This window comes from Gadus macrocephalus, chromosome 17 (genome assembly GCF_031168955.1).
Source record: "Gadus macrocephalus chromosome 17, ASM3116895v1".
In the NCBI taxonomy this organism is placed as follows: domain Eukaryota; kingdom Metazoa; phylum Chordata; class Actinopteri; order Gadiformes; family Gadidae; genus Gadus; species Gadus macrocephalus.
Genome location: NC_082398.1, coordinates 13,955,488 through 13,979,662, shown reverse-complemented (window position 1 = coordinate 13,979,662; position 24,175 = coordinate 13,955,488). Strand labels below are relative to the sequence as shown.

Genomic DNA, 24,175 nt, shown 5'->3' with positions numbered 1-24,175 from the left:
CTGTATTATGTATTGATACAGTTTAGTCTGTATTTTTTAAAACGTTATTAATGGGCATGCATGCATGCAATAAAACACTTATAGAAATACCAAAATTATATTCACTAATAATTATATGAATGTGTAGGAATTACTTACACTCTGAACTGCGCATGCGCATCGTGGTAGACACCACACTTGCGTCACGATACCAGACCGAGACTCGATACGGAAAGAGGCATCGCACGGACGGATAGAGAGGCAGCAGACCTGGTGGCTGGAGCCTAAAATAATGGACGTTTCAACATTAATGCTATAAGAGGCGAGAGCGGTGTTTAAGTACCACCTCGACCATGCACTCCTTTGTCTACGGAATCATGTCCCTGGTTTGGCTGTCTTCAAGCGGGGGTGAGTGGTGCGGCTACAGGCTAACACTAGCCTGGGCTTTATATTGATCTTTTATATATATATATGACTGACATCTGTCATCAGTCTATATGAACGGGATATGATACCCGCCATACTAATCTTCGGTTCCGTCTTGGCTCTTTGAGTCTGGCCTAGCAACCTGTGTTTGTTGTCTGTGCCTGCTGGTCGAAATCAAACATTGAATTGATAATGTCCCTCCGTCCAGGAATAGAGGAGAACGCAGAGTGGAACGTTCACCAACTACCTCACTTCACTAAAACATCGCATATACCCCTGTTTCTCTTAATGATTGTCTGAGTTTAGTAACCGTGGAAAAAATGGCATAGGCCTACTATGTTGATGATCAAATAAGACGTAAGACAAAAAATAAGGTGATTAACCACCCCATCAAAATGGTTCACATTGTTTACCAAAAAGTAGGGGTAAAAACATCTGGATAGGATGTGCACATCTCCAGCAGCCCCTCCACTGAGTCTGATGACCCCCAGCAGTGCTCTATAAATTAAATCTATTATTATTATTTAATAGCGTGGTAAAGTTTGTTTTATATTGGACGTTGGATATTTGACGCATTCGAAAAAAAAAATTAGCACTGGCTTCGATAGACGAATTTGTGTCAAACCAACTTTGATGTGCCTGCCTATATAACACAAAGCTTCTTTTGTAAAAAAAATAAATAATAATGTTGATAAATGCTTTAAATATATTATGCGGCTTCGCTTTTTGACTTACCCATGTCAGAATACATAGGGTGAACTCAGCTAACTGCCCTACACTTAACACAGTTTCTTTTCTAAAAAAAAAAACGTATACATTTTTTAAACGTTAAATGCTATGTGTATGTCTGGGCAGTTAGCTGGGTTCATCAGATGAGTTTTTACATGAGTAGGTGAAAAGGTCAAGCTGCATAATAGATTTAAAGCATTTTCTTTTTACATACAAAATATATATAAAATCAAATAGTGTTTTTTTTTGAGAAAATAAGCTTTGTGTTATGTGTAGTACAGTTAGTTGAGTTCACCAAATGTGTTTTGACATGGGTAGGTCAAAAGGTCAAGCCGCATAATAGAATTACAGCATTTAACATTACAATGTTTTGTAAAATCAAAGGGTGTTTATTGGAGAAAATAAGCTTTGTGTTATATGAAGGGCAGTTAGCTGAGTTCACCCGATGTGTTTTGACATGGGTAAGTCAAAAGGTGAAGTCGCATAATAGATTTAAAGCATTTATCAAGATTAAAAATTGTATAAAATCAAAAGATGTTTTTTTTTAATACAAAATAAGCTTAATGTTATATAGGCAGGCCTTGTTTTAACACATCAAAGTTCGTTTGACAAATTCATCCCTAGTAGCCAGTGCTAAATAGATTTTTCGAACGTGTCGACTATTCAATATAAAACCAACTTTAACACACTAGCAGTAATATTGGGGTAGGGGCGTTGCTATACTCCTTTTACTCGTTCACGTGCCCCTGTATTGATCTGCTGTGCCCCAGTAAAATCTCACGTTCGAGTTTTAACAAGCTCCATAGTTGGCAGTGGATTCATTTAGATTGATAATAACGGTAAAATAATGGTTAATTTTTCTATCCACAATGTCAAAACCACGCAGTTTAACCCAAAATACCAGCTGTGGCGGGCACCTTGCGTTCCGGGTCCGTACACTGCGGTGCGCACACTGTCCGGCAACGGCATTTTGCATGTCGTAGCCATGCAGCAATCCGTGTTTCGCCGTGTTTTCGACAAAATAATCAGTATTGAGGAATGACAACACGACGTCACGGGACTATAGGAAGTATTTTATTGATGGTGCCCCAGTAGAGCTTTATATTTAGGAACGCCCTGTTGATAATTCCTTAACACAGGTGAGCTGTACCACTGCCAGATCAGCCTCTTCTTCTGGAGAGGATGGTTTACCAGAGAAGCCTCTTCTGGAGGCGGCTGGTTTACCCATGCATTTATACCTTGAGGTGTTCAGCGGAGCCTTTATCCAGAGCCAGGGAGGCTGAGAACCATCACAATGGAGTAACATTCAAGTGACCAAGTAAAACACTTGGTCACTGGGACAGGGGACAGTAACCTGATGTGTAATAATAACGTATCTTATTGTTGTTGTTATTATTATTAGTGGTGCAGTACTATTGCCTAGTAGTCTAGACTGGCATAGTTTCATCTCAGAAATGCAGCTACTCTACAAGTGCCATCTTAATTCTAAATTCCATGAGCTGAAACATCTCCTCCATCAGTGGATGAGTTCCTATGCCCAGAGGATCGTAGTATCAAATAGATGTAGACAGATGGATCGGTATCAACTTTATTAATAGAGCTCAGATGCAGCTCTCCACAGTGCAGTCAGAGCCAGGTGAGGTGTGTAATGAGAGACAACACCCTGAACTTCAACATCAAGGATTTCTATTTGACTTGATGTGGTTAGTTACAGGGAGCGAGGTGTAGGTAGCCCAGCCCAGAGGAGCATGGCAGCAGTGCCGCCGTGGGGATGAGGGCAGAGCCTGACCAAGAGCGACCCGGGTGTTGAACCCAATGACTCTGCAGACGGGGAGGGAGGAATGGGACTCTCAGCAGTCGGCAGCTGATGGTCGTTGACAGCCTACCTGCCACTAGACCCTACTCACAGAGGGCATTCTACTTTGTTATAAGGATTTGCAATGCACTTCATAAGAATATGCATTTATTTGGCCAGATATTCTTGTTGTTACATGTGTGTAGCATGTGACGTGACATGACCTTGACCTCCTAGGTTCAACTCCCCTTTATCCTGTTTGAACTTTGAGAAAACAAAGAGGTTCTCTGGAGTGGAAGCTGCTCTACTTGCCCTCTGACTGCTACCCTCTGAGCAGAGGGCTCTTCTGTTCATCGAGTGTTCATCTTCAGGGAAATGGTCCAAATGGCATGCAGCAGGATCACATTACAAACATTCTCTCATAATCCAAGATGTAATCACAATGGAATTACAAACTGGTATAGTCAGAATGTCCCTGCAACACTGAAGTTAATTCAAATGTCTTCCTGATGATATTTCTTTATCGGACAAAGCAGGCAAATACCTTTGTCCCAGAGCTTTCGTGTAGTCTTTGTAGTGCAGGTGTTTTGTAGCACTGACCTACCCTACTCTTATAGGGGTAATATTTCGCCACCAGGTGTGAGGGTGATTAGTCATTGCACTACGACTGGGTTGGCTGTTGGACGCAATCCAGCATACATGTGGGTGGACACACCCCCTTGTGATGTCACTAAGGAACAGGGTAGGGCAGATTTTAAAAGCTTGTAATGACTAATCACACCCTCTCCTGGTTTCAAAATAACCCCCCTTTGAGCATGCCAGCTATTAATTCAGATAATAAGGGATTAATTTCCCGGATGTCTATCCACCACCTTATATTATCAATGTAGTTACGTGTATAACATTTACATTTTGTGTTTATTTCATTTTGTGACATTTCAAAGTAAAAGTCTCTCCTGTTGGACAGTGTGGTAAAAATTGCTATGAAGGACGCACGGGTTACTTCAAATGTCCAACACAGAGCCCTAATCTCTCTAGGGGACATGGCACGATAAATATAAATATCTGCAGATATCATTATCTTTACTAGTGCACATGTAGTTGTACACACAGGCACATAGACTCAAACTCTCAGAAATGCTTGTCTTACTAATATGCCTCCCATTCCCGCCTACTTACTCATCACACACACACACACACACACACACACACACACACACACACACACACACACACACACACACACACACACACACACACACACACACACACACACACACACACACACACACACACACACACACACACAGAGCTTCCTGTTTATGTGGTGCAGCCATTGCCTCAGACAATGAACTTGGAATCTGGAAACTTCTTCTACTTGTTCCCACTGTGGAGGTTTCAGCTCTTCTAAAGACGTCCATTGGCAGATGGCTTGAGTCTGATCTCCACATTAGGTCTCCCCTGCTCCACTATCAAGGTGACATGGTTCCCCTCCACAGTGGGGTTTGGTTCTCAGGCCACAGCGGTTTACCATGTTATTCTAGTCATTGGTTCCGTGTTCTTGTGGTTTTTCAGCCTTTTTTACCTTTGCCAAATGAACATGAACCACCTACCTTCACTTCTTCTTTTGTATATTTTATATGTGATCGTTTTGGGAAATGCCACACGGTTTAGTATTTTTTCATTAATTTAGCAATCGACGATGCCCCCTTTAAACATTAACCTTGAGAAAAATATGGCAAGGAAGTGACTGGCATTCAATAGGCTGACATGGGTCTTGGGAAACCAAGAACCTTTCAACTGGCGTGTTTAGGATTCTCCGGTGTAAGAAACTAAAAAGGTGAACTTGATTTACTTCATGGGCTAGATGAAAGTGCTGCAAGCAGTATCTGCTAATATTGCTAAGGCTGCTCTTTACATGGCTTCAACCATTTTCTAGCTGCTCACAGACTTACTGCTGCTCTTTAAACCGCTGATGCAGTTAGTGCTACTTATTTGCTGCTAATAAAAATAGTTAAGCTTATCCCGTCAATAATATAGTTGAAAATAAATCTATGCAGCCATGAGGGATGTCTGCAGTCGATATTTGCGTTAAGGTTCGAAGTGATCCAACATTTAGATGAGCTCAATGGGCTCTTATCACAGTAGGAAGAACACAGGAACCACATTGACCATACTGCTGCTACGGCAGGCCAAATGAAACCAAACTTAAAGTTACAGGAACAGGAAATTACTACGGTCTGGGTGAGCAACAGGAGAAATGGGACTCAATGGCACGACTTAGGAGACAAAAGGCTGGGTAGAAAGAATGTTTTTTACTAGCGGATAGGTCGGTACACAATAAATCTGTTGACCATTGAGGCAAGCGATCCAGCAGGGTGAAGACGAAGGTGTCGTCGGGAGTAAACGGGCAGGAATCAGAAAAATCAGGAAGCCGAAATATCACTCAGGAAATGCTGGGACGCATGATACAAAGAAAAACGAGGAACAGAGTAAGGAAAACACGCTTACTAAATCCACTAGGAGGCGAATGTTGATGAGGGACAGGTGAAAACAATCAAGGTGAGTGAGCACAATCAGAAACACGAGAAACACAAGGACAGGGAGTGAAGGAATCAATGAAGGGGGTGAGATTTGATAACTTTAGCCTACTATTGACACTATTGATAACTTCCCACAATGTGGGAAGATATTCTTTACTGTCAGTGCTAATGATGAAATCCAAAGGTTCAGTTAGAAGGGGAGGACTTTTCCTTTTTGACCGTTGATGATTCCCCTCTGACGCCAGGTCTCATGGTTTGGTCCGGTTGTGGTTGTTGTTGTTGGTTCCAGGCGGAGCGGAGCTCGCCCCCCCGGTGAACCTGACCCTAATCACCATGAACACCCACTTCAACCTGAGCTGGAGCCAGGGCGCCCGCCACCGTGGGGCCAACGTCAGCTTCTCGGTGCAGTACGTGCCGTAAGTCCCCCCCCGTCCCCCCGTCCCCCCCTACGTCCTGGGGTAAGGCCGACGGTGGGGAAGGTCCGGTGCACTCCAGCCTGCTCTGACCACCCCCTCTGGGGGGGATTGGTTCTCCTTCCATCGGGTCGGAGGGACAGGCTGCCCTGGGTTATGAACAATAGGTTCACATGTTCCTATATTCCTAGTGCAATAAATGCACTTAAACTGTTCAAACTTTAAAACAGCGCTTTCTTTCTTAAAGAATTCAAATGGATTAGACTTTATTAACAAACAGTGGTATTTTATTTTATTGGGTGTATTTGTCAGGTTGTTTTGTCTCATGTCTTTATATGTTGTATTTGTGTCTTTACAACTGTTCACGAAATGTATCTTTCGGGACAAATGAACTGAACCTGAAGGATCTGCTAGACCTGGGACATGCCGTCACTTCAGTCCATTCGGTTGCGTTGTAATATACTTGTAAAAGTGTTTTAATGTAATATTTGGATTTTCTAACTTCAAATACTGCGAAAAATATCGAAATTCAACACCTTTTTTGATTCCTCAGGGGAAATGTAAACAACATTGATGGCATCGACATTGCATTATTATTTTTTAGTAATAACTTATTTTTTCAGTAAAAATTTATAATATAATTATAATTATTATTTTTTTTTAAAATTGGCCACATTTCTGCTCTGTGTGGAAGAGGATCGGCGCGCCGAGAATTTGCACGCTTCCGGACGCTGTCACCGAGTGTGAGTTGACGGAGAAGATAATGGCGGTTGACCTTGTTTCTAAGTTTAAGGCAAAGGCGCCTATTTGGAAACATTTTGGATTTAAACTAGGGCTGGGCGATTTGGCCTAAAAATAAAATCTCGATTTTTTCTAACTAAAGGACGATTTTCGATTTAAACCTCGATTTTTTTTTTCTGTATTTCTCTAAACAAATTCCATTGAAACCCATGTACGTGTGTGGCGCTTATGGGGTGTCGCACCACACTCACCAACGCAGGGGTCTACAACCCGCTGATTTAAGAGTATAACGATTATCAGCAATCATGGAAAGCTGAGTAGGTTTATCAGTTTTAATAACAGTATGAACAAATAGAACTCAAAAATTACAAGTTGTCCTTTGTATATCTATAGTAGCAATAGCACATGCTAAACAAGGACAAAATCTACTCAGAATAATTGAATGAACTGTTTACATCCATGGCTAACCAGTGCATGAGAAGGAGATGACAGGAGACTAAGGTTTCACTCTTTCAATTGCTCTAATTTGAGCTCTTACTGTTATCTAACATACCATACAGTAATTTAATTGTGTAAAAGTGTGAAATTACTGCACCTTAAAAATGACCATGAATTAGCTATACTCTCATTTGCATAGTGATTAACATTATGAATTTCAATTGTGTATACCAACTGTATGTTGGCTGACATTTACCTATAACTTTTTTTCCCTCCACTCTAACCAAGGATGCCTGTTTTTAAATTCCCTAGCCTGACACCCAGTCTGAAAGGCTGGCCAGGGGTTCTCATCTAAAAGTAACGAGGAGATATAAAGTGGGATTAAAACATTGTCTTCTGTTGACTACTTATTATGTGGTTTACACATTAATATGGGAGGACTGGACACACACACACACACACGCACGCACGCACGCGAGAAGGAGGGGCTCGGCCCGCCAACTAACGTGCAGAGATGCAGGGGCAGCTTCGCGCTTCGTAACAGAGACAGGGCAGAGCGCGAGCGCACAGCGGGAATTTTATGAATGGTGAATGTAGGAGATAACTTCCCCTGCTTAAAGTATTTTATTGCAGTTATACCCAACCGATATTTCCGAAAAATAAACACAGAAGTGAAAGATCTGTCACAAGACGATTGATACGTATCCGTGCACATTTTTAAGTGGGTATACGCAAATCCTGGTGCGTTCCTAGTGGGTATACGGCGTATACCTGCGTATCACGTAGACTACACCACTGCTTGTAACTAAGAGAACACACATGTGAGTTGTTGATCACAAATTATTTGTATACATAACGTCATCTTTGCAAAAGACGTTTAACTGAAAAGTGTTTCAATCGACCCGGCTCTCCCCCAAGTCTGTCGGGGGCGAGGTGAATGTGATTGCAGTAGGCTGAGTTTTGCGCGCGTTCTGGAAAGTGAGAGAGGAGGCTACTACGGAGTCTATTCAGCAAAACAAATCGGAAGAGTCTAGAACTGTTTTTAAATCGCGATTTTTCGGTTCAGCCATTTCACAAACCGTAGGAAAGAAAAAATGCAAATTAATCGATTAAACCGAAAAAATCGCCCAGCCCTAATTTAAACCAAACGAAAATCGGGAACCGGAGAACCCAAACGAGGCAATATGCAAACTCTGCAACATGAAGGTGGCAGCAGCTGGAGGCAACACTTCAAATTTACACACACACCTAAAACTGCACCACAGGAGCGATGCTGTGAAAATGGAGCTTGCAGCAGTGGGGCCTCCACCAGAGAGTTCGGGCACACAGCGGCCGACACAGCCATCAATTTGTGGAGCGTTTGCCAAATGTACAAAGTACAAGAAGGACAGTGTGAGGTGGACTGCATGTACCGATGCAGTCACCAAATATATGTGCAAGGAGATGGTGTCCTTCAACACGGTGGAAAAAAAGTCCTTCAAGGAGCTTTTGGCGACACTTTACCGGCAGTACGATGTTCCAGGGCGGACATATTTTTCATCCACAGCCATCCCGCGCACTTACAACAGTGTCAGGAGAGAGCTGCAACGTACCCTCTTATCGGTCGAAGAGTTTTCCCTCACAACGGACTTGTGGTCGAGCGCAACGATGGCACCATATATGTCACTGACATTTTATTGACCAGGATTGGAAGCTGGTGTCAAAATGCCTCCAGACAAGCTTTTTGCCAGAGGACCACACCGCTGTTAATTTGGCTGATGCCCTGCAGGACACTATGCGGGAGTGGGAATTGAGCGCGGATAAAGTCTCCAGTCTCACCACCAACACTGGAGCCAACATCAAAGCAGCTGTTCGGAACCTGGTTGGGCTGCTTCGGGCACAACCTAAACCTTGCTGTGTCAAATACTTTGGAAAAAACAGAAAGTGCGAACAGACCGTGCCCTTGCAGTCTGTCGCACCATCAACCTTTTCTCACAACTGGAGGAGAAGACGGGGGCTGCAGAAAGCCCAGGTCGAGCTTGGCCTCCCACAGCACTTGCTGGTGACGGTATGTTAACTAAGCCTCATATTCTTTTTGGGAAAATTTTTAAAATATAAATAAAATACAATGTGCCTATATTAAGCATTCGCCTAGGATTGTGCAACACGCTGGGGGTCCAAGCAAAAAATGATCGATAGAATGTTAGAGCAGAAGCAGGCTATCAACAGAGTGCTTGCAGAGGATCGGAAAACCAATGTGAACATCACATGGCAAGATGAAGATGTGCTGCTGGCAATGGATGAAGCGCTGAAGCCAGTGAGCGACTTCACCGACATTCTCTCCGGGGAGAATTATGTGACCCAGGCCTCGACATTAACGGTTGCCCGCTTGCCCGGGGCAACCAAAAGTCATATTTGGGCAAGTTGAGATTGATTTCTGGTTGCCCGAACGGGCAAGTGGATTTTGGGTGGATGTTGATATAAAGGCTATTTATTCAAATGTTTTTAGAAACTGCAGAACAACCTTTTTTGCCGCAAAATAACACAAAATATAAGTATTTGCAATTGATCAGCGCGCCGTCTTCTCTTCTCTCGGAAAGCGAGTTAACAGACACGCATCGCTTCAGTGCGAATATAGCCCCGCCTTCTGTCACTCGCAGTGCGTTCTCTGGCCGTGATTCGAAGGTGTTGGCTAAAGGTTACCCAACAAAGCTAGCATCGCAAGTGCAGCGCCTCCGCGAACGGTTTAGGTAGAAGGAAAATGGAGTAGTGATGGAGGAGTGCAGTTTGGAAGTACTTTGGATTGAGGCAAATTACCAAGGAAAGTAATATGCAAGAACACGGTTTTGGGTTTCATAACTGTGCACATGCACAGCAATAGCGATCTTTTTCACGAAATTGGACCCTCACAAACTATATATTACATGAAAGCTGAGCCTCCACTCATTCCAACAGTCCAAACCATATCATTCTGTGACTAAAACTCGCAAATAACAACTTAAGAAGAAACGTCCCCTTTTCTTTTAACAACCAAAAATGAAGTATTACCTTTGTGATTTTTGTCCACAAAGTTGATTCTGGTCGAATAAAACCACCATAAACAGATAACCCAGTGTCTGGGCCAAATTTTGCAACTAAACATGGTATTTTCAATCAATGAATAAGAGAAGGTTTCTTAGGAAATAGGTAAATTGCCTTCAATCAGAAAAACATATTCTTCAGCGCAATCTAGTGGCCATATCTTTATTTGCGAGTGTTTGGCTTGGTGCATTCGAATATATTGGCCCTGAAATTTAAATAGAGGTGTCAAGTGTCAAAATTGTAAGATATCTACCTTTATTTGTGTCTCATAGTAAGACATCGCTCCAACGACCAACTGATAATTATTTCAGGTGGAAATGTTATCTTCCACTTATGCCATGTTCCATGGCTTTATTCACTTTAACCAAGTATCATCCCCATTGAATATTTCACTTGCAGTTGTGGAGATATACTCTATTTACTTTGGGTATGTTCTTTCCTGAAAAAAACTTTTCCCCTGATATCGAAAATGGTATAGAATATCGATATATTTCCAGGTATAGTGTCAAAGTTAGAAAATCCAGTATCGTGACTGACAACACTACTAGAAACGCGATTGTGATTTTTCAGTTAGTGCTACAAGAAACGTGAAAGTTAAAAAAGACATATCTTTGCTACTACCTCTGACATTTAGTTAAGTACATTTGCATGAAATCATGCAGGTCTACATATAACTTGGCGATAGCTTTAATAGATTGCAATGGTGGACTGAAATCACTTCATGGCACGATGTGACCGCTCGATAAATAAGTAAACAAAGGGAAGTTTGTTATTTTTTAAACGCAACATGTGTGGAAGCTAACATTCAGCTTCAGTCTGAGCGAGGATGATTTTTCTGAGCCTCCCCAAAACCATGCCGTGTGCCTGGCAAAAAGAGGCCTGTTCAAGATTCTGATTATAATTTGGGCAAGTGAACATCACATTCGGGCAAGTTGAACCTGACCTGTACTTGCCCGATGGGCAAGTGCTTTTGAAACCTTAATGTCAACCCCTGTGACCGCATCGTCTCTACTCCCTGTGCTGCATTTGGTCAAACAGGGAACGTTAGCCACTTTTGTTGAAGACACCAAATTAACTGCTGTCCTGAAAGCTGGCATCCTCCATGTTCTGGAAGAAAAATATAAAGCCCTGCCGCAGGCAAGCCTGGAGCTCATGCGCAAGGCAACATTCCTTGACCCGCGGTACCGGGGTGAATATGACTCGAATGTTAACGAGTTAAAAAGAATGATTCAGGAAGAAGCAGTCATCCTCGGGCGAGCAGCGCAGCCAGTGAGAGCGGAAAATGAAGACGAGGAGGGAGCCGCGGCCGAGCCCCAGCCCAAGAAAATAACTTTGGCAAGTTTGCTAAAGAGGAAAACAGGCGCACCTACCTCAGCCCTACTAACGCTCCCCGAAAAAGCAGCCGCACAGATTGCCAGCTACTGTCAAGAGGCTTGCATCGATGCTGAGGAGGTTCCTCTTGGTCGGTGGAAATTGAACCAAACAAGGCTTCCCCTTCTGGCAAAGGTCGCCAGAAATTTCCTGTGTGTGTGCTACAAGCTGCGCATCCGAGCGGGTGTTTAGCACGGCAGGGAACATTGTCACCCCCACAAGATCGCTTCTCAAACCAGAGAAGGTGAACATGTTGGTTTTCCTGGCAAAGAACATGTAGCCTAGACTAGTCACACTTGTAAATAGTTTATTTTAGCCAGGCCTAGCCCTATTTAGAACTGTTATAATATTTTATATTGCGGGCGGCAGCACGGACAGGATAAGCCGGCCCGTCATCTGTCGGCTTGTTCATTCATTTTACATATTTCATTTTTTATAAAAGTTTCGAGTTTGGCATTAAGCAGAATTGTGTTTCTTCTTTTTGTTCCATAGGCCTTGTGTTTGCTTATTTAATTGTAGCCAATTCGTTTCTTATTATTTTTTTTACATTGTGTTTGATTATTGTACCTTGTTTTACCCTGTGTATTAAAAATAGAATATGTAAATAGTTGTGGCAATTGGGCTTGAGGCCTGCGGCACAAGACGGGCATGCAAGTCGCCATCATCTTTAGGCCTATTTGATAAAAAAAAAGAGTTCTGCAGTTTGTCTTTGCACTGTTTTACTGTTTTATTATTTGTCCTAATAGATAGGATACCTAATAAACCTTTGGAACACACAAGACCGGTAACCATAGCAACGGCAGTAAACAAACCCTGCGAAGCCCAATCCCCACGTGAGCTCCCCGCGCTACGGCCATCCGGAGGCGCACAGAGCTTTTGGCCGTGATATTATGATATTTAAAATTATATTGTACAATAGAACGTTATAAGACGCCGAGATTTGACTCGCTGCCAGCCGCTATCACCGAGTGTGAGAGGAGAGTTGACGGAGAAGATGGCGGTTGACCTAGTTTCAAAGTTAATACTGTTTATACCGGTAATACCGGTATTGACACGAGCGTATTACTCTGTGAAAATGTCCACATCGCGGCAACCCTAGTGGAGACCAGCCATCAGCCATCACCTGGTCTTGAAGGCTCCAAACCCATGAAGGCTACCTGATTTGTGAGAACAACTCTCATGGCTGGGGTGAGATAAGTGGTTGGCGATGTGTTCATGATTGCTCTCCTGTTGTCGTGACCTCCAGGTCGTTCAAGCTGTCGATGCCGGGCACCCAGTGGTTGACGGCGTGTGAGAACACGCCCCACACCTGGTGCGACCTGACACCCAGGAAGCTGTACTTCCAGGCCATCTACACGCTGCGTGTCCGCACCCACCGCGGACCGCTGCGCTCCGGCTGGGTCCTCAAGGAGTTCTGCGCTGACAAGGAGGGTAAGCAGGGCGGGCCTGTTGGGTTGTTCTGGAGCTCTTGTGGAGAGTGAGCTGCACAACCTCCTCAAACAGCCTGTTCATCTGACAACGTCTCCCATTTTTTTCTCCCAGCTCTTTGGTTGTAGTTATCTGGTCAGGGATTTATGAGGATTTATGGATTTAAGTTGGGGGACACAGGAACAGCTGAATAACATTCAACAGGCATTTCCTCAGGAAGCCAGCGCTACCATCCTGTCTGTTCTACCACTGGGCCGCAGACATAAAGTACCAGGGACTACTTTTATGCCTGTGGTCGTTCATTTATGATATCATTGATTAGCAGCAATAAAGATTTATGACCTGCGTTAGGGCTCCTTGGCTTCTCTTGTTTGGTGCTGTCAATGTTCGCAACAACATTTACATTTAGGGCATTAAGCCGACACTTTTATCCAAAGCAAACTTGCAATGAGTACAATTGTCAGAAGAAAATTCCCCCCTCGAACAAAAAATTAAAACTTGTAGTTGAAGGGGTTGTTTGGGCTCTTGGAATTCCCACAGATGCCTACTAGGAGACTGGTGAGACCCTGTTACGTTATGCTAGCATTATGTCTGCCATCCGCAACCTAGGGCACTAAAATGTCTCCTGCCTTTGGGCCCTGTGGAGGCCCTGGCGTCCGGGAGGGTCTCCAGCAGGGCCTGTGAATTCCTCAGAGGCTGTTGCTGTGGAGTACAAATACAATGCCTCGACCCCACTGCGCTCTCTTCAAGTCAGACCCGTGTTGACCACAGCTGCTGTAGTCTCTTGAACTTCCTCCGGTGATCAATACGTCTCTCCCTACGACCCCTCTGCCCACAGCGGCCCTGGGCCCTCCGTCCAGGGTTGACCTGGCCCCCGCGGGAGCCCTGCTCAACGTGACGATCTGGGACCCCCGGAGCAGCACCAATGGCTCCATGAAGGAGCTGTACCCCAGGATGTACTACCGGGTGGTGTACTGGGAGCACTCCGACACTCGGGTACAGCACCATACACCCTTATGTTCCCCTTGTCAGTGGTGCCAGTCTATGTATGTGTTTATTACATGGCTTTTCAATGCCGTGGAACGCCTCATTCACTTGCATGGGCCTTCACAACTTCTGGCGTCTTAATTATTTTTTGATAATTCACCGTTGCGAAGCATATAATGACCGCTGTCGAGGAATGTGGATTTTTTGTCCCTGATTCACGTCTTTGGTATTACTCCACAAGTTGTCTGGTAACTTATCAACCCCAGCGTATTCGGTTGCTAAGCGACGTCAACGTCTTTTGACTATTTCTCTGCTGATCAACACTACGAATGGTAATTGTAAAAAGATAATAATAATAATAATTTCACTTGAAGCAATGGCCTAATGTCCTCGATTGCAAATCGTTAAAAAGCATACATAAGTGCTTCACAGCCCACATCAACACCCATGTGTTGAAACCCATACAGAAAGAAGTGTGTCAACGTGGCGATTATGGCTCTGATCAACCACCAGCAGGCAGTCGATTCTATTGAATCAATTCAGTGGATTCATCGATGGGGTTTTGTAGCACGTTAAAGAATGCGAGTGGATAGCTCAGACCCCAGGTTAATGTAACGAGCCATGGCTTATTAGGGCCCTATGATTTCCGCGATAACGAAAACGAGGACGGAATCCCGGAATCTGACAATAAAAACGGAATCTACTGATAATTTTTTATTTTTTTATTATTATTAATATTTTTTTATTATACAGGAAAGTATTAAAAGTAACAAAGTTACAATTTAAAACGGGCCTGTCTCAGTAAAATAACTGATTTCCAACAGGTTCCTGTTCTGCAGCACATATAACCTGTAACAGGGACAAGGCACATCACGCGTCACATTTACAATATGCAGCGGAATGCAGCGGAATGCAGCGGAATTTGCCATTATTTTGGTGAAATTCAGTTTCGAGGGAGAAGGGAAACAACACTGGTGACATTAATGTCACTGAATGTTTAGCAGTCACTCCCACAAAAATGTAAAAAAAAATCCCCGGTCCACCACTCCAGCCTAGGTGGCGGGAATGCAAACAATAGGTCCCGCTCCCGCTCCTAACAAGTAGCCGAAGAAGAAGTTGAAGCGCCCGTAATTCGGTTCTAACCCCCAAATTCAGAGCCGAACAATATCCAAAACACTTCTATCACTCAGGTGATCAGCTGTTTTGTAGAATATGTCAACATACTATCGATTGGAAACGCAAAGATACGTGCGATGACCACTTGAAGTCCAAAATCCATATAAAAAACAATGAACGCCATAGCCAGGACACGCCCCTTCAAACCACAATTTGAGTTTATAAAAAAAGAGTTTATAAGCACTTTATTATTTATGTCATGTTGTTTTTATTTGAAGCACTAAAAACAGTGCAATGTTGGGATGTTTTAATAAATTTAGTCTTCTATCTGATTAAATTGTAAGAATTGTATTCGTTCGCACTTATTTGACACTTGTTTTGATGATTTAAATTGCTTAAAGTGTAAAAACGGAATTCATGAAAATTAAAACGGAAAAAACGGAATATGGAAAAAAATAAAATGGAATTCATAGGGCCCTACCTTATCACTGTCTGTTCTCCCCCCCCCCCCCTCACGGTGCAGAGGCCAACACCAGACAGTTGGTGAGCCGTATACATCCATTATACTTCAAATGAGCATTTAGCGGCTCTATCTTTGTTTGTCCCCACACACTGAAGCACATCCCAACTGCCCTGGCTCTTCTCCCATAGTGCCCAAAAACAAACCAACGCCCCGGTCTGGATTCTGTGTTCACGCACCGCTGCACCCCCTCGGGGACTGCGGCGCAGGGGGGCTGACTCTGAGGGAACAGGGGGGGCTTTGTTCCGGTAGGGTTGTAACTGTGAGTGCAGAGAAATATGTCGATCAGATAACGTGTAGATGGGGTTGAAATGACAAATTGGAACACGATCAGCTCTGGGAGCTTGAATTCTTCCACACTGAGCGAAGTAGAGTTCAGCTCATTCTGCTCTTGCTCTCGATTAGGTAAACTAAGCAGATAGCTAACATGAAGTTGGTCCCTTGGAATAAAAGCCCAGGAAACGTGAAACGGTTTAGGGCCTTTGATAAGGTTCCTTGTTTACTTCCAAACTGTAAAAGCATAGAAAACATGAATTTACAATCTGCTCATGTAAATGAATGTACAATATTCAAAGCTACGATAAGCTCAGCAATAGCATTAAACAAAAGAGTATCCATTAACATTAGACTTTGTAATCCCGCTAGCTTCAATGCTAATTTTACACTGTGATTCAATGGGAAATGCTACTGCGATTAGCCTTGGCAATTTATAAGTAAACCTAAACATTCAGAATTTTACAAATTTAACAACCATAATTGTTAAGCCACAGAAATGATTCGAATGCTTTAAACATTTATGCTCACAGACTAAGACTTTCTCTGGACAACCAAAAAGAAAAGGAACTGACATGCTGTGCTCTCTGGAATGTTGCATTATAGGTCCCATGGCATGAAAATCTCCCTTTATGAGGTTTTCTAACATAAATATGAGTTCCCCAGTGGCTAAAACTTGCGTTCGGTGTAAAACGAGCACTCAGTGTTCTGTTCGCCTTTGGGAAAAAAATGGAGGCTCAAGCGCGCTGATTTGGAATGTGGTCCCATATGTCGTCATAAAGGATATAAGCTCCTCCCCTTTCTCTGCCTGGCCCGCCCAGAGAATTTGGCCCGCCAATGAGACACGACCGTGTGTGTGTGTGTGTGTGTGTGTGTGTGTGTGTGTGTGTGTGTGTGTGTGTGTGTGTGTGTGTGTGTGTGTGTGTGTGTGTGTGTGTGTGTGTGTGTTGTGGCAGCCCGGTTCGCGAATGTTTCTGTCTCACACGGAATGCACCACACACTCAGGTTCCAGGGTAAGCCTAAGTCGGCGTTTATTCCATGAAAGGGTACAGGGTAAAGCAAACACTATCAAGGGTGGCCTCCGTGAGACTCTCCTGTCGACTCGTCCTTTGCTGTTCCTTCTAGTCCTCCCGGTGTGCGTCCGTGACCGTCTTTTATGCCGGCTCTCCCCCGGTCCGGCCAGGTGCGTTGCATCCCGGTGATTGCGCCGGATGCCGACGCATGCTCTGCTGCCGACTGGTGGGTGAAGGCGGTACACCCCGCCGACCACTACCCCGCGGTTCCCCAGGGTGGGGAGCGGGTTGTCACAGTGTGTGATTACACACAGTGTTTGCTGTTGATGTTATGGCGCATAACACGTCGGTTCTTCGACGTCTCTTGTATTTCCACAACGAGACTGTAGTTGGGGTTACCTCAGCCATGGTTGAGAAGGAATTGGGGGAAAGGAACTTTGGCTTTGACTCCCTGAAGTATGAACTGTGACATGCTGCATGCCGCCGGTTGCCGCGAAGCACCACCGCCATGAAGCACCACCGCGGTGAAGCACCACCGCCCGGCAGCAGGCAGCGCGCGGTTCAGTCTACTTCAGATTGATGTGGAAGAACCAGAGACGTCGGAGAACCCGACAAAGTCGTTTGTGATTCATAATATCGTCTGGAGGCGCACACAGGTTGGCCGTGATAATATGTTTGATATGATATAGATATTTATGTATCATATGATATTATTTAGATACAGAGCTCCAGGACTGTAATGCAAGTGTTGTACACGCTGTTGGTGTTATGGCGCATAACATGTCGGACTCTCGTCTCTGGTATTTCCACAACGAGACTCGTAGTGGGGGTTATCTCAGCCATGGTTCAGAATGAATTGGGGGAAAGGAACTTTGGCTTTGACTCCCTGAAGTACATGAACCACGACATGGAGGAGAAAGGGATTGTTGGCCTTGAATATCTCCCGCTTGAGCCCCGCTTTGCCTCTGCCGAGGGACCACCCCCTCGGCGCTTCAGGAGGCGGTGGTGCCTAAGCGCTGACCGCTGCCAAGGCGGTGGTCTCTCGGCAGCGGGGCTCCGGCGGGAGGCAGACGCGGTCAACAATCCCGCTGTAAATCTGCACCACGGCTGAATTTCGGGAGCGTCTTCAAAAACTGTGTGCAAAAACTGTGGGGCCTACTAATATCTATATTAAAGCATCTATAAAGTAGCATGCCATGGGACCTTTAAACTGGGTAACACGGTAACTAACTATGGTAACACAGGAGAGCCAAAACACAACTCATGCAATGCCATTATCAACCACTAGCCGTCTAGAACAAAAACAAATTGTGGGGGCAGAACAATGGGTGTCCTGCATCTCAACAAAGACGACGTCACCGATATACCTGGGTCCTCACAAAGCGCCAGATCCTTAGAACAAACCTGGAGACTATTGTTTTGAATACAGACAGAGAGTAGCCTTCTGTGTCACTTATTTGTATAAGGCGTTGGCCTGGATGTAAAAGGCTGGCCTGGGATGAAGAGTATGTTTAAGTTTAATTTCCTACGATTACTATTCCTATGCGTTCGGTCAATGACAAGTCCAACCGTGAATATGGGGATCTTAAGCTTTTTCATTTTTTTTCCTTTATCTCACCATTTTATAATTTCACCATCTTTCCTCGGTTGAATAAAAGGAGCCAACATGTTGTTGTGACACAAGTGGCCTTTGGTGAGGAAAACCAAAGGTTGAGGAGGCTCATCTCTACCATGTGTAGAGTGATGAGCATCACACACCGGGCGGCAAGTAGCTCAGGAGGTAGAGCAGGTTGACTGTTAACCAGCAGGTTGCTGGTTCAATCCCCGGCTCCTCCTATCTGAGGGTCAAGGTGTCCTGAGCAAGGCACCTCACCCTGACAGACACTCACACTGGTCTCTCCTGTGTTCCCTCAGAGCCCAGACACTGTGGTGGTGGACACTCACGTGAACACGGTGATCCTCCCCGACCTGCGGGCCTGGACCTGGTACTGCGTCTGCGTCCAGTCGCGATACGACTTCTACAGCAAGACCTCCGCCTTCACAACCCCACACTGCATGCAGACGGAAGGTGAGGAGCTAGGTGGGGTGACCTGGGAGGAGATAGCGGGGAGGAGTTCACCTGGAGGAGTTCACCTGGAGGAGGTCACCTGGAGGAGGTCACCTGGGTGGGGTCACCTGGGTGGGGTCACCTGGGAGGAGGGCTAGTGGGTTAAACGTTTGAGACCAGATGTGCTATGATGTGGTGATGGGATGGATGCAATTTGGGGTAAATATAGAGATTTAAATTCATTCCTTTAAAAAATAGATAATAATCTCTGAGGCGTTAATCGTACACCTCCCATTTTTTCATTTCGGAGGACTAAGCGCTGATGTACATACTAACAGGACTGCGGCTGTACCACTGCTTTACACTCAATAGTCAGGGTTTACTAGACTGGTAAATAGAGTCAGGGTTTAGTCAAGAGTCAGCGTTTAGTCAGGTCAATAGAGTCAGGGTTTAGCAGGTCAGTAGAGTCAGGGTTTAGTCAATAGAGTCAGGGTTTAGCAGGTCAGTAGAGTCAGGTCAATAGAGTCAGGGTTTAGTCAATAGAGTCAGGGTTTAGCAGGTCAGTAGAGTCAGGTCAATAGAGTCAGGGTTTAGTCAATAGAGTCAGGGTTTAGTCAATTGAGTCAGGGTTTAGCAGGTCAGAGTCAGGTCAATAGAGTCAGGGTTTAGTCAATAGAGTCAGGGTTTAGTCAATAGAGTCAGGGTTTAGTCAATCAATAGTCAGGGTTTTGAACGGTCAATAGAGTCATGGGTTAGTCAATAGAGTCAGGGTTTAGTCAAGAGTCAGGGTTCAGTGCGGACAGTAAGGCAGGTCAATAGAGTCAGGGGCTAGGGTTTGAGTCAATAGAGTCAGAGTTTAGTACGGTCCTGTTGTCCTATCCAGATTTCCAATATTAGGCTGTGTGTATTTCTATTCACTTATATTAATAACATGCAAAATGGTGTGTGTGTGTAACAGGCGCGGTGCCCTGGTGGCAGATCCTGCTGATCTTCTCCCTCTCTGGGCTGGTGGGCTTCGTGGGTCTCCTGGTGCTTCTATACTCCGGCCTGTACTGCTACCGCACCGCCAAGGACACGCTGTTCCCCGCAGTGACGCTGCCGCCTCACTTCCAGGCCGTAAGAACCACCCACTCAATCTGCCTTCCTGCCTGTGCTCTGTTCTTGTGTCAAACGTCATTTTCTGTGGACCAAGTACCGTCGCAATACACAACTCTGCACTTCACAAAGAACGGCTACAAATCCGTTATCTCTACACGCCTGTTCTACCCAGCATGATCAGTTCATTCACGTCTCATCAGGTTTCAGGAATCAACCGTGTCTGAATCAACCACGGCGATTGGGGATGTGATGCTGAATCGAAGATGTTCTCATGAGTTGAGAAGCTCCATGCGTCGAGGACAGAGGGTGGGGGGGTTAATTCAGTGTGTGCTTTTTATTTTATTTTTTAAATATTGAGGAAAAATTACTCTCTCTCTCTCTCTCTCTCTCTCTCTCTCTCTCTCTCTCTCTCTCTCTCTCTCTCTCTCTCTCTCTCTCTCTCTCTCTCTCTCTCTCTCTCTCTCTCTCTCTCTCTCTCTCTCTCTCTCTCTCTCTCTCTCTCTCTCTCTCTCTCTCTCTCTCTCTCTCTCTCTCTCTCTCTCTCTCTCTCTCTCTCTCAGTACCTCATGGACTTGTCCCCTGGCTCGGACGCCCCGCGACTGCTCACCCCGGACTCTGAGTCTGAGCTGACCTGTGATAGGCTGAGCATCTGTCCCCAGGTGGTTCCTCTGGAGGTCCACCTGCCCCCGCTGTCTGCTTCCACAGCGCCCCCTTCAGGCCTGGAGGCAGATGCAAGGTCAGTGTATTTATATTGATGTGTTCTGTGTGTCGATCTGTGTGTCGTCAGTGAATTATATTCATGGGCGAATAATGAACCGTTGAATATCTTCAACGGCATTGATACAAAGACCTCCTACTGGTGAGTAGTACAGAGGAGGGCCGGCGACGTTGGAAACCCCATGTCTGCAGCCCCAGGGGTTCCAGCTCCTCTGGGTGTCCACCCAGCGTAGATCAGTCCATGTCTATAAAAAACTGCATTTAATCTAGGCTGACCTCCAGACCAATCCGTCAGATCAAAGATTAGCCTACCGATTTGCCCGCCCATAGTTCTAGGGTCCACTCCCGGTCTCTTGTGTCTCTCTCTAACAGAAGAGAGACCAGAGCTCCAGGCATCATGAACTCCCAGTCTCAGAGCTCCATCGGTGGAGATGTGTTACCTTAGAGATGTGTTACCTTACCTTAGGGGTAATAATCGCATTTGGCAATAGGGTTACTAGAAAAGCCTGTATAGCCAAAGCCTGTATAGCCAAAAACCATTTCAGCATCTTCCAAAACATTCTGTTTTGTATCTTGTCGCTGTAAGGCCCCCCTCCCAAGTGCTTACCAATCACATCAGACTGATGTGATTGGTCAGCACGCCCCCTCTGTTGCGATTGGTCGAACGTTTTGCGCGTACGCCGGCAAATTCAACCCCTGAGAAGTTAACATTGTGGGTAGCCGGGAGGCGGGACTTCTGCACTTCAGCACCGCACACTGCAGTCTGACGTCACGCTGTTACGGAAGGAACGTTTGAGCGCAAACAAGCCGTTTGACGCACTTATTGAGGGGCGTTCTCGGTGGGCTCCAATACCCCCCCTGGCTCAGATGTTTCTAATTTAGCAGACGTAAAACTGTCATACGTCATAAAAGTCTAAAGCAAAGGAAAAAGTGGAAAAGCATGATATCACCCCCCTTAATGTGATGATGTTGCACATCTGGAAACAGGCACAATCGGCAGGACAGCGGTGGGAGCGGAGACTCTGGGGTCTACTCCACGGAGGGGGGCTCGGGCCCCCCGCGCCACTGCAGCCACGACCTCCCCTCGCTGGGCACCGAGGAGCCCTGGGACGGGGGGTCCATCGCGCTCCTGGAGCAGGTCAGCCTGGAGCAGGTCAGCCTGGACCACAGGGGCCTGAAGGCTGAGGCGGCGGGCCCCTGGGGCGTGAGGGACGAGGGCATCATGGACATGGGCGTCTGAGAAGGACAGAGGAGAGGAAATGGAGCAGACAGCAGGGCCTTGCTAATGGTCAGTGATGCAGAGAAGATCTCCCTCCAACTTAGAAAACACTGTATGGGAGTTAAAGACTAAGCTAGGGGACTCCTGTGGAAATGGATCCCTTTGTCCACCTGCTGATCAGACAGAAGACCATGTTTGTTGTTTTTTTTTAGGTGGTTTAATCATTTTGAACCATCTCCCTTTTTCATGATCTTTGGCAAAGTACTTTCTGTGAATGGCGCGATTACTACCACAGCATCCATAGCAGAGAAAATCAAACTGCAATGAGCCGAAGTGATCGTTGAAAGAATAAGGCACCATCATAAGCAGCACATAGATGTGTTGATGCTAATACTGCCTTCTCTGTTGAGCTCATAGGTAAACCCCAAAAGCACTTAATTCAGGGGAACAAAGTTCCTTATTTCTGTGGGAAAGTTCCTTATTTTTCCACAAGGGAAAAAAATGGAGAAAGTTGTCAAACTGTGGAAATTCTCTTTAAAATATAATAAGTGTGTTACTCTCGGCTAAGAGCATTTCTAGAGTGGTCGTTTCCTATTGACTGTTACACACTCGCTCTCATGGAATCACATCTGGCCCTTTTCTAAAACCTTGACAACTGTCGTCATTGAAATCTGAAACTCCTACGCCACATGCACACCCCCTACCCCCTTCTGCCCAAAAAACTATTGTGTACGTGCGCATCATTACATTAGCTCAGTAGGAAACATATGGAGATTGATGATTGCTGTTCACTTGACCATTATTTATACTAACATTAATTATGTAAATGAATTGATTAAAGAGAACTACAGCTGGTCGCAGCCCAAACATCTGGGGGAGAGGCTGAGGCAGAAGACTCTACTTTGGGGGAACTATCTTGCTTCCATTACAAAATGTGTCAATTGTTTTGGTCTGAATCTGAATTGTCAAACTTTTAGTTGATGTGGAATGTACATTGTGTGTTTATCCAGAACTGTGTTTGAAGGGAGAACGTAAAACTGATTGTGAATACATTTCTACTCATTGGCGATTCTTATAGAATCTTAAATCGTATACATAAACGTATGTTTATCGTTTCCCATCCTGACCTTTTTTTTCAATGTCGATTTTTCTTGATTTTGTCTTGGCTTTACTCATCAAAATGAAAGAACATTCAGTTATGAAGATAGCTTTTGTTCTGAAACCTAGAAGCCATCCATTGTTTTTGTCATCCTATCATTTGTATTTATTACAATACCATTCTCTTAACCTGTTTAATTTACAATGAATTATCATATTTGGGGTATGCTACTCAACTTTTGTCAACTTTATTTTCTAGAGGTAAATCCTCAAATGTTCATAAACGGTATGCAACGGCACAAATTATGGCTTTGAGACTTTAGTCAAACAATTGAAGGAGGAACATGAAGAAATGAAGCCTCAATAATAAGTTGTAGCCACAATATATCCAAATGTCTTGATCCAGTTCATCTTAAATAACTCAAGGGCATTATCTGGCAGGGGGTCCCCAAGGTGGTGGTGGTCCAAACACTTGCAGACTGTGAAGAGCTCTCCTTGTGTACCCAGCCTGTGGCTGGTCATTAAACATGTTTATTAAGCAGATGTTGTAAAGTCTGTACAGAGAAGCCTGTTGGTAAAATGTGAATTGTGTTTGGTGGTAGTGCTGTGGGCTGCTGCCAGGGGACTCTGCGGTGAGGAACATATTAAAGAACGTTAGACGTGCTGACGGCCCTTTCTGGTCTTTGCTTGGACAGCCTTGGACTCCGTCGGGAAGAGGAGAAACCTTGACGCAGCCCCACCCTTGGTTTGGTTTAGCTGTAGGTTTAGTAATACCTGGATTGGTATACGATTAGTGATGGTTAAGTAGGTAGCCCCACCTTGGTTAGAGATGGTTAGTTTAGGTATTGGGTTAGAGATGGTTAGTTTAGGTATTGGGTTAGAGATGGTTAGTTTAGGTATTGGGTTAGAGAGGGTTAGTTTAGGTATTGGGTTAGAGATGGTTAGTTTAGGTATTGGGTTAGAGATGGTTAGTTTAGGTATTGGGTTAGAGATGGTTAGTTTAGGTATTGGGTTAGAGATGGTTAGTTTAGGTATTGGGTTAGAGATGGTTAGTTTAGGTATTGGGTTAGAGATGGTTAGTTTAGGTATTGGGTTAGAGATGGTTAGTTTAGGTATGGTGTTAGAGATGGTTAGTTTAGGTAGTGGGTTAGAGATGGTTAGTTT

The 24,175-nt window shown here is 44.8% G+C and overlaps 1 protein-coding gene across 1 annotated transcript; it reads left to right on the top strand.

Moving 5' to 3' along the window:
* The first annotated feature begins 149 nt into the window (after positions 1 to 149).
* On the top strand, positions 150 to 23,112 carry LOC132445624 (interferon alpha/beta receptor 1b-like). The gene is made up of 8 exons (XM_060035711.1): positions 150 to 387; positions 5,762 to 5,888; positions 12,742 to 12,926; positions 13,762 to 13,919; positions 18,747 to 18,900; positions 19,838 to 19,995; positions 20,538 to 20,713; positions 21,682 to 23,112. Exons 1-8 carry the CDS (start codon positions 333 to 335, stop codon positions 21,932 to 21,934), a joined length of 1,266 nt encoding a protein of 421 aa, XP_059891694.1. The 5' UTR covers positions 150 to 332; the 3' UTR covers positions 21,935 to 23,112.
* Positions 23,113 to 24,175: the final 1,063 nt, after the last annotated feature.

What these genes read in the sequence shown, in the direction of transcription:
- LOC132445624 (XM_060035711.1), top strand. Translation starts at nt 333, where the DNA reads ATGCACTCCTTTGTCTACGGAATCATGTCCCTGGTTTGGCTGTCTTCA. An exon ending in TGCCGCCTCACTTCCAGGCC is followed by an intron (nt 19,996 to 20,537) that starts GTAAGAACCACC and finishes TCTCTCTCTCAG; the next exon opens with TACCTCATGGACTTGTCCCC. An exon ending in GGCCTGGAGGCAGATGCAAG is followed by an intron (nt 20,714 to 21,681) that starts GTCAGTGTATTT and finishes ATCTGGAAACAG; the next exon opens with GCACAATCGGCAGGACAGCG.